Source organism: Echinops telfairi, unplaced genomic scaffold, assembly GCF_000313985.2.
Source record: "Echinops telfairi isolate 266 unplaced genomic scaffold, ASM31398v2 ScPeMD7_7417;HRSCAF=8455, whole genome shotgun sequence".
Lineage (NCBI taxonomy): Eukaryota > Metazoa > Chordata > Mammalia > Afrosoricida > Tenrecidae > Echinops > Echinops telfairi.
This window is the reverse complement of record NW_022111317.1, coordinates 5639051-5649468: the sequence shown is the minus strand read 5'-3', so window position 1 is coordinate 5649468 and position 10418 is coordinate 5639051. Positions and strand designations below refer to the sequence as shown.

General features: G+C 51.7%; 3 protein-coding genes across 4 annotated transcripts in view; 2 read left to right on the top strand and 1 right to left on the bottom strand.

The window, feature by feature from the left end:
• ZFPL1 (zinc finger protein like 1) overlaps nucleotides 1-496 on the top strand; it is a 4252-nt gene extending 3756 nt beyond the window's left edge. For both annotated transcript variants that reach the window (XM_045297352.1, XM_004713520.2), the window contains exon 8: nucleotides 58-496. In XM_045297352.1, the coding sequence (XP_045153287.1) occupies nucleotides 58-244 (187 nt within the window). In that variant the 3' untranslated portion in view covers nucleotides 245-496. The remainder of the gene's footprint in view (nucleotides 1-57) is intronic.
• Nucleotides 492-1140, bottom strand: TMEM262 (transmembrane protein 262). The gene is made up of 3 exons (XM_013007498.2): nucleotides 957-1140; nucleotides 726-825; nucleotides 492-619 (listed from the first exon to the last, which is right to left on the bottom strand). Exons 1-3 carry the CDS (start codon nucleotides 1128-1130, stop codon nucleotides 543-545), a joined length of 351 nt encoding a protein of 116 aa, XP_012862952.1. The 5' UTR covers nucleotides 1131-1140; the 3' UTR covers nucleotides 492-542.
• An 8933-nt stretch (nucleotides 1141-10073) lies between these two features.
• The window catches only part of VPS51 (VPS51 subunit of GARP complex), a 17450-nt gene continuing 17105 nt past the window's right edge, over nucleotides 10074-10418 (top strand). Inside the window, exon 1 of the mRNA XM_030887572.2 lies at nucleotides 10074-10286. Within this exon, the coding sequence (XP_030743432.2) occupies nucleotides 10074-10286 (213 nt within the window). The remainder of the gene's footprint in view (nucleotides 10287-10418) is intronic.

Genomic DNA, 10418 nt, shown 5'->3' with positions numbered 1-10418 from the left:
TGTTGGGGCTCCCCTCGAGGAGAGGCAGGGCCTGACGGGACTCTTCCCACCCACCAGGAGCCGGGCCGGGCCTCGCAAGCGGCCGCTGACCTTACTGCAGCGGGCCGGGCTGCTGCTCCTGTTGGGGCTGCTGGGCTTCCTGGCCCTCCTGGCCCTCCTGTCACGCCTGGGCCGGGCCGCAGCTGATAGCGACCCCAACCTGGACCCGCTCATGAACCCCCACATCCGGGTGGGGCCCTCCTGAGCTCGCAGCGGCAGCCTGGGACCTGGGGGCCAAAGACGGGGAGGCCTGAGGCCCACCCCACCCTCCCACAGCCCAAGACACTAGGAACCCAGGCCCCAAGCCGAGTCCACAGCCCCAGAGGGGCTGCAAGCGGCACCTGGGGTCCTCGCAGCTCAAGGCCTTGTCATGACCCGCTTCCCCTGGCCCCTCCAGCCTCCCGTCCCGCCTGTGAAGGAGCTGACAGGTGGAAATAAATGACAGACTTTATTACGACACCCGAGCTGCCTCTTCCTTCCCTGCCGGCCCGGGCCTCCAGGCCTCAGTGGTACTCCCTTCGGTACTTGAGGGCCAGGAAGTCCAGGGCCAGGCGGCTGAAGAACAGGAGTCCATTGAGCCCTGAGTGTGGGCGAGAGCTCCTTCAGGCTGGTGCCTAGTGCCCTGTCCCTGCCCCGCCCCGCCCTGCCTCCCATCCATCCGAGGCCCAGGCCTAGCCTTGGCTCACCCAGGATCGTGAGGCCAAAGATGCGAAGACCCTTGTCATCTGCCATCTCGGCTTGGAGTGTCCCCACAGCAGCCCAGGAGATGCCGATGACCTGGGAAAACTGCAGGCCCACCCAGGGGGTGGGGGTGTTTGGGAGGCCAGGGGAGCCCTCCCACCAACAGTAGGGCTCTTCCAGCCTCTCCTGCCTCCCCCCTCCTTCCATTGCCAACCAGCCCTGGCCCTCAGACCTACTACGAGGAAGGTCGTGTATTTGAAGCTCATGAGGTCATAGCGGTAGGAGACGTAGAAGTTGTGCAAGTCATTGGCAAAGATCCCAAGGTGGATGAGGAAGAGCAACATGGCCGCCAAGGTGGGTATCAGGCCTTGTGGGAAGAAGAGGATGGCCAGGCGTTCCCGCCACTGCATCCTGGCATGTGCAGAGGCGAGAGCCGGGCACTAGAGGCTGTGTGGGCTTGGCTCCCTGGCAAAGATTGCCCCCCCTCTCCCTCCGCCCACCTCCGGAGCAGAGCCCACGTTTTCCCGAGCCGACTAGTTGGGAGAACTGCTGCGTTCTAGAACCAGGAGGATGTCAGGAGGTGAGATTCCAGAACACGGGCTGAGTGCCTGCTCATACAGGGAACCAGGATGCCATGAAAGGTAACTCCGCCAGTGGGGACCTGTCCCGTGGTGAAGGGACAGCACTCTTGGCCCATCATCCCACCTCGCACTTGTCCAGCATCCCTCCTGGGCCTGGTCACGGAAGAGTAGTGGGCACCTTGTGCCAGCGACGATGGTCTCTGAAGAGCCGAGGGCTGGCTCGCAGGCCCGCAGCAAATCTAAGGGGATCACTGGGAACCAGGTGTACAGCAGGTGGCGCTCCAGGTGTGCAGCAGAGCCCCAGGTTCTTAGTGTTTGCTCCAGTTCCTGGGGAGGAGGACCCAGGGAAGAGACCATAGTGTCTGTCCCTTGGCAGTTAGTCCCAGTAGCTTCCCCAGGCCATCGCCAAGGAACACCTGGCTCTTTGATCATCCCAGATAGTTCTTGAAGACCCCATGCTGGCCCTGTTCTCTTGGCCACCCTCAGGTGCTCAAAGCATTTTCACACCTGTCGCCTCCAACCCAGCAGCTGGGGCTGGTGGCATCAACGCCGTTTTGCACCGCAGTGGGGCCACAGAAAGGGATTCTTTTGCTTGTCCTTCCGCATCCAGTGTGTGGGGAGAGTCTGCCCCAAGAGAGATCGGAGTCCAGCCGAGACTGGTGCACAGGCAGGGGGACAACGTTTCCTGCCCAGGTGGAGAGGCGAACATTCCAGACCATCAACCCAGTAAGCCCCAAATTACAGCCGGCGGCGGTGTGGCGGCACATAATAGGAAGGACAGGTTTCCAGGAATGGAAGTAGCGAAAGTAAGGAGAAAAGGGCTTGGCACTAAACTCAGCTTCCTTAATCGCCTGGTTACCTGGCCTGCCGACTGCTTCCGAGGTCAGGCCAATCCCAGAAGCCGGTGACTGGTCTTGTGTCCACCATCTGTGCTTGCTGATGTCACAGCAGTCCCTCAGGACCCCCTTCACTACATCAAGTGATGCCCTCATCGGACACCCACACTCTTGTTGTTGAAACTGAGGTCCCTCATCGACACCAAGCCAATTGGAAGCCAGCTACCGGTCAACCGACTGGAAAGATCTGTGTTTGTGCCCATTTCAGAGCAAGGTGACCCAGTGAAATGCAGAAATGAGCGAGCCGTCTTTTTATCACACCTAATAAGACTTGGCAGATGGTGATCTGAAAAAATGAGGCGCCGACAGGGAGCTAGCTGTCAGATTGAGAAGGGGCCGGGAAGGAGAGGTACCTCTGAGGATGGCAGACTGACTCGGCCCAGAGCTGCGACTATCAGAAAGCTACTCACTTGGGTTTGATTGACTCTGAAAAGGCTAGCGGCTGTGTGGGTCTTCACAAGGAACGGTGTTCTAGAAGACTTGCCTGTGCTTGCGAAGAGCCTGTGCATAGACCAAGAGGCAATCTTTGGACAGAATAAGGAGATGCATTAATATCAGGAAAACTGAGCATCAGATAGGTGCCTTTGTACCATACTTATTTAATCCGTATGCTGAGCCAATGACCCGAGAAACTGGGGTTTGCAGAGAGTCCAGAATGGAGGAAGCATGATGGCCATGCGTGTACAAATGTGCCGGGCACACGGGTGTGTGGCTTATTGTAAGAGCTCCCAATTAAAGGATTTATAAGAAAAGTAAAATAAAAGGCTAATAATGTACACACGTTCGAAGACAAAAAGGTAAAACTTGTGAGTGACCATGTAAGACAGAGTTACCCAAAAACCCAGGAAGCACGGAGTCAGGTTGATGAGATGCAGAGGACGCCCTTGCTGGAGGGCTTGACGGCACGTGGGGATGGACCAGGATCCAACCCCACAGCTTCCTGAAAATATTTACCGCAGCCGGCTAAGCAACACTGACCGCGCAGAAAGAGCGGCGTGGTCCAAGATGGCGCTATCCCTGGCTCCACAACGGATTGCACTGGGCAAATCTGCAAAACCCAGAACCTCTGGAAAGCGTTCAAGAGCAAAGATGTCACTTTGACGACTCCAGTGTTTCGGGACCGGTGGTATTTTTGGTTGCCTCCTGTAGGGAAGAACAGAACAGAGAGTGAGGTGGAGCAGAGAAGCGTTGATGTCTGGATGTGCCCCAGGCTGCCAGATGAACAAGTTGGGGGTGGGGGGGGGTTTGAGGAGACTGCTTCCTGTGCTGTGGGCACGGCAGTAGGAGGGAACCAGCCCCAGGGCATCGTGCTTGTTAACAGGGACGGTGAAAGGGAGGACCATCCTCCAGGAGACAGCACACAATAGGCTGCATCTCCTGACAGTGGCAGGAATCCAGGCTGCGGGGCCCCACCCACAACCACAGGTGCACCATTCTAAGAACACTTTTTTAAAACCACTCCACTTGGTTAAGTGTAATCTTCAAAAACGTAAACCAGGACTTCTGAAGACAACACACATGTAGGGGCTCGGAGTAGACCAGGGAGGGGACTCCCGTGCAGGGCACAGGGGGATAGGCGGTTTAATGGAAGTCAGGATAAGGTAGCAAGGGGAGCTCGAAAATTGGTTTGTGCCCCCAGTAAAATGATACCCGTTGAGGTTTCTCTCTACTGGGTGTAATTTTTTTTCATCTCATGAACAGTATCTGGAAGTTAACATGTTCCATAGTCCTTTAGTAATAACACGATAGTTACATAACCCCTGAATGAGCGTGTGAAAACAGTACCTTATTTAATGGCATTGAAAGGGTGTACTACGCACACTAAATTTTGGATAATTTTCCTTAATGGCATCAAGTTGATAGAATTCTTTGAGTAGCCCCAAGCCTTAAAGTCTTCATTTTCTTGAGATGATACAAAGGTAAGTGTATTGTCTTGATTAATGGACACTATTTCGACTGACTCATTCACTCACTTACTCACTCTCTCACTCACTCTCATTCATTCACTCACAAAAAGAAAAAAAAATAATAATGGCACTATTTCACCTTTCTAGTTTGTTTTTTTTCCACATTTTTATTGGCACCTAATCCATATAGCATACAATTCAATAGTCAATCATTCAGGCATATCAAGAAGAATTGTATAATAATCGTCACAATCAATTTTAGAACATTTCTCCCCGTGGCTAAATTGCCTTTCACATGAGTTGTGTAATCAGAATCACTTCTCGTGCTCCCCCCCCCTCCCACCTTCATTGTTTACTCCCGGAATCTCACCCCCACCACTATATCCCCTATAAGCCATTGCGTCAGTTATTATCTTTATGCATCTACTCCTGTGGGGAGACCCAATAAAAACAAAGTGATAAGGATCAAATGATACAGATATAAAGATAAAAATATAAATAATGAGTAAAAAAGAAAAGACCACCCTCGATCTTTAGAAAGCCAGGGAAGGACGTTTGTCATGGAATGCACAAGAAATATTTGCACCCAGAACAAGCTCATCCCCCAGGATATAAGGCGACTGCGCTGAGAACACCAGTGTCACCATGCCACAGCCCTCTGAAAACTTGGTATGAGGGAGTCTATGTGAGCACATCTCCACCTCGAGCCACACCCACGAGTTGTTTCTACACAGTCAGTCTTCCATTTGATTGTGCTCTGTTTACTCAAGTCGGGATTGGTGCCGGGCAGGGAGGGGATCTTCCTCGATCAGTTCTTCCAAGTGCAGATCCCTACCTAGCAGATCGAACTTGTCACTGTGAGGTGAGCACCAAGGTACTAAATATGTGGTGACTCTGGGCCCCTTTCCATTGGACCTCCACCAAGCCGCAAGTTCCCCCCAAACATCTCTCTAGTTTCTGCTTTCAATGGCAATGGCTACACAGAAACTCAGAATTCATGATTAAAGGGCTTATTAAGGAGCTTAACAAGTTGTAACGGCAGTGAGGAAGCCTCAGAGTAGTTTACCAGAACATGTTAAAGTTTCAGGTCTGCTAATATGTGCCCAAAGAGGCACACCACTGCTGGAGGCCTCAACCTGAAAGCATTTAGTTCAAGTTCCGAGGGTCAGAAAACCCAGCTCCCTGAATTAAAAAGTTCCCAGAGGCATCCCACTCCAGCAAACCTCAGCCCAAAGATACCTCCACTTCTGTGGGTCAGCAAGGCCATCTTCCCCAATTAAGTGCCCAGAGGCAGCCTACTCTGCAAGCCAGCCTCTTGCACCAAAGCACTTAACTTGCTCTGTGGGTTGGGAAGTCCCACTGTTCCAAGCTTTGGCTCTGGTTCTCCTGCAGCTCCTCTGAGGGTCTAGCTGTCATCCGGATCCAGGAGGTTCACTGCACAGGGAGCTCCACTCCTGGCCTTTGCTGGTAACGAGATCCCTCCTGCTTCTCAGAAGCCTCACTTTATACACAGCAGACAACACTCCTGGGAAGCCTGTTCGCAATCACAGGTGAATCCCATCAGTATATTTCTCCACTTTCTGCCTAGACCAGCGGTTCTCAACCTGTGGGTCTTGACCCCTTTGGGGGTTGAACAACCCTTTCACAGGGGTCGCCAGATTCATAACAGTAGCAAAATTACAGTTTTGAAGTAGCAATGAAGATAATTTTATGGTTGGGGGGGGGGGTGTCACCACAACATGAGGAACTATGTTAAAGGGCCGCGACATGAGGAAGGTGGAGAACCACTGTCCTAGACCCATGCAGGCAAAGGTCGTTTGGTGGGAGTTAGAGACCCTGCAGTAAGGAAAACAAAAAACAAACAAAGGTTCCCGGTGCGAGTGGCATACAGTTGGTGCAAATTATAAGGTGACCAGACGTCCTGCTTTTGGTGGGACAGCCCTGCTTTTTGGCGTTTTTAAAAAGTCCCGATTTTTGAAAAGAATGCACGACAAGCTAGGGAACGGTCTATTTGGTCCATATAGACCAAATTTTTAATCAAGCAACACCCCCCCCCACCCAGGCCAATGGTGTCCCGCTTTAAATCTGGTCACCTTATGCAAACAGCATGTTTACACACCAGTCAGTGAAGGCCGCAAACACCTCTCTGAATGACAGACTGGTCTGAGTCTCACGAGGGTGCTTTCCCGGAAAGTGATGGGGCAGGAGACAGATGGCCTCAGTTCCTCACTGTGGAGGCAGACACACTGAAGGTGGTGGAGATGGGGTGGCTAGCGGTGGCAGGGGCGTTACAAAAATGCAATTTTGCAGACCTCTCTATTAGACGGGAGCTACCCAATGTTTAAAACAATAGGGAGCATGGGCAATTTGAGAAATCTCTCACTCGGGGTAGGCCCAGCCTTGCAAATGATGTGTGTCTGACCGTCTTGATGTGTAACAGGGTTGGTTAAGTTTTAGTCAGGCTGGGCCAGCTCCAAGGACGTGTTAATACCTGGAGCAAGAAGCCTGTATTTCTGTACTTCCCTCACCTCACTCAGCCCGCTGTAAACACGGGAGTAGCATAACATGGCTCACCAAGGAATTCCTCTTTTTTCTTCCCCAAACCGTTTGTATTTGGAGCTAAACCAGACATCATGCCATTCCATAGTTCAATCATTAAGCAATTCTTTTAGTAGCTTGCTCTCCAAAATGTTAGCCGGTATAGAAGAGGATTATTTAAGCCCATATTTTTAACAACTTAAGACCACTAAATTCCATACTCTCATAACTGATAAAATTATAGTTGGTTAAAAATAAAAGATGAAATCGTATAAATTTCTTACCCATTTATTTATTTAACATTGATTTTACTGAGTGCTCATGGCACAGAGCTTAGGATTTGGGCTGCAAGCCACAAGGTCTGCCGTCTGAAACCATCAGCAGCTCGGAGAAAGCCAGGCCTCTTTCTAAAGACCGTACTTTCTACTCCCATAAACCGTCTGGGAAACTCACAGGGGCAGTTCTACCCTGTCCTACGGAGTCCCTGTGCACTGACATCGACTGGACGGCAGGGAGAGAGTGAAAGATCGTTTTCCTTACTAACACGAAGGGTCCTGATATTTTGCTATTTCGTGACTGGTTGTATCGAAATTGTTAAAAAAATCACTAAATGACAACCGGCTACACGTCTCAGATTTACAATATCGTGGTTAAAAGTCCGTGGAAGATAGCTGACTTGTTATTTCCTATTTGACTAGTAATCATTTGTAAATGAATGGAACATCTTTGCTCTTAATAAAGTATCGTCACAGTGTAAAGAGGTCAGCTCAGAAAGTTATGGTAACTTTTTGTTGTAATTTTAAAGGAATAATCTTGATGGATTTTCTTGAAGGATGGGGTGATCACAGGGATTTATTAGAAAGAAAATAATAACAATGATACTAATTAGAAAGAAAATGAAAACTGCAGGCCAGGAAATCTGCCCCAGAGTTATCAGGACAATTCATTTGCTCCTCCTCTGAGGGTGCCAAGAGCTGTTCTACACGGATATTGTTGAGAAAACTTACCCATCCTCCCTCCAACCTCGACCTTGCTTGTCTGTCTCCATAAGCCAAAATCTTTGTAGTTTTAAAAATTCATTTTATAAGGGACTCGTACAGCTCTTATCACAATCCATCCATTGACACATTTGTACATATGTTGCCGTCATAATTTTCAGAACGTTTTCTTTCTACTTGAGCCCTTGGTATCAGCTCATTTTTCCCCCTCGTCCCCTCCCTCCCTCATGAACCCTTGATAATTTATAAATTGTTATTTTTCCATGTCTTACACTGACTGATGCCTCCCTTCACCCACTTTTCTCTTGTCCACCCCCTGGGAGTGGGTTATATGTAGATCATGGTGATTGGTTCCCCTGTTCTTCCCCCCACCTTCCCCTTCCTCTCCTGGTACTGCTACTCTCATTATTGGACCTGAGGGGTTTATCCGTCCTGGATTCCCTGTGTTGCGAGCTCTTATCTGTACCTGTACCGGTGTGCATGATCTGGTCTAGCCGGATTTGTAAAGTAGAATTGAGGTCATGATAATGGGGCGGTGGGGGTGGGGGAAAGGAAGCATTAAAGAACCAGAGGAAAGTTGTATGTTTCATCAGTGCTATACTGCACCCTGACTGGCTCATCTCTTCTTTGTGACCCTTCCATAAGGGGATGTCCAATTGTCTATAGATGGGCTTTGGGTCTCCCTATGCCGCACTCCCCCTCATTCACATCGATAGGATTTTTTCTATGTCTTTGATGCCTGATCCCTGATCCCATCTACACCTCATGATCACACAGGCTGGTGTGCTCCTTCCATATGGGCTTTGTTGCTTCTCAGCTAGGTGGCCGCTTGTTTGTCTTCAAGCCTTTAAGACCCCAGAAATTTGTATTTTTAAACGGCCTCTTAACATTCCATGGATTCAGGGATGGTTATCCCTGGGTGGTGCCAATGATGAAAGCTCTAGTCTGCTAACCGAAAAGCTAGCCGCTGGACTCTACCCAGGAGCATCCGGGGAGATCTACTCTTAAAAATGCTATACAGCAGGGGAAAAATGAGGACCTAATGCCAGGGGTTTAAGTGGACAGAAAATGTTTTGAGAATGATGTACAAATGCGCTTTACACAATTGATGTGTGTATGGATTGCGATAACAGTTGTATGAGCCCCTAATAAAATGTTTTAAAAACAAATAAATAATTTTAAAAAAATGCTACGCAGCACAGGTCCACTCTCACACAAAGGGAGGCATCTCTCACACAGTGAAGACTCGATGCAGGTGGATGGTGGTCCGGCGAAGAATATCGAGAGTTCCCTGAACTGCCAAAAGAACAAGCCAGTCTTGGAAGGAGGGCAGCCAGAAGGCTCCTTAGAAATCAGGATGGTGAGACGTGGTCTCGTACTTCGGACGTGCTATCAGAAGGGTCGTCCCTGGAAAAGGACATCCTGCTTAGTGATGCGGAGGGGCCACGAAAAAGAGGAAGACCTGGACGAGACGGACTGACCCACTGCCTGCAGCAATGGGCTCAAACATTAGAGCGATTGTGAGGCTGGCGCAGGACTGGGCGGTGTTTCCTTCTGTCGCTGTGTCCCTTCTCCACAGGAACGAACACCACGCAGTGGAGTCGATGACAACAGGTTCTGGGATTGCCAGACTTTGCCCATTCAATGGGCAAAGATCGTAAATGGCTTTGGCTTTGTGGGCCACGTGTCTCTGCTGCCACTGCGCAATGCTTCAAAAGCAGTCACCCCCAAATAGTCACCTGTTTCTTCACAAATGGATGATACGTCCGTGTTCCAATAAAACTTAGGGCACATAGGAATTCCCTATCTATTTTTGTGTCTCCCCCCAGTTTAGCCTCCCTTCCTCCAGCATATCATAATTAATTCTTCAAATACGCTTAGATGAACAGTGTTTTTCTCCTTTCCATTCGTTCAAGCGCAGCGTGTCTGAATCTAAACTCCAAGCCATCTTGCCCATGCGCAAGTTCACCTAAAGTCAGAAACCTACGAATTAGTCTCCAGTTTCCCCCCACTCGCGGCACACGCCTTCAGTCACTTGGATTTGCTGAGTCGGCCTTCTCAGTGTGCAGTCCCCTTTCAGAGACGCGGGAAGCGGAGGCAGGGGCAGAACCCCACTCTCTCCGGCCGCGCGGGGGGCTGCTGCCGGCGACTGCCGGGCCGGGGCGCCACGACGCGCCGTCGTCCTCGGGGAGACACGCGGGGCGGCGGCCGCTGCACGTGCTCCTCTCCGCGGGAAGCCCGGCCGGGCACGGAGCTCCCGGAACCGGGTCGCTCGGGGAGGCGGGCGCCGGGGACGGAAGTCTGCGTGCGCAGGGCTGCTGGGAGCGTTTCCGGCGCAGGACGACGACGTCTCCACGCCGGCTGCAGGGCTCCCGGAAGTGTCTCCTCCCACTCCCTTCCCCCACTTCCCGCCCGGGGGCTGCGGCTGACGCGATGGCGGCGGTGGCGGCCGGGCCGGGGCCGGGGGACTCCCCGGAAAGCCCCGAGCCCGAGGCGTCCGAGAGGCGGCGGAAAGCGCACGGGATGCTGAAGCTGTACTACGGCCTCTCGGAGGGGGAGGCGGCGGGGCGACCCGCAGGGCCGGACCCCCTGGACCCGACCGACCTGAACGGAGCGCACTTCGACCCGGAAGTGTATCTGGACAAGGTGTGAGGAGACCCAGGGCCCCGCTGTATCGCACCCCCACATCACGATGCCCCACTTCGTTGCGGGGTGGGGAGGACGACCCTCGCCCCGCGAGAGTCGTGAGGGAGCTGGCGTCTAAGGGGGCGTGGTCGG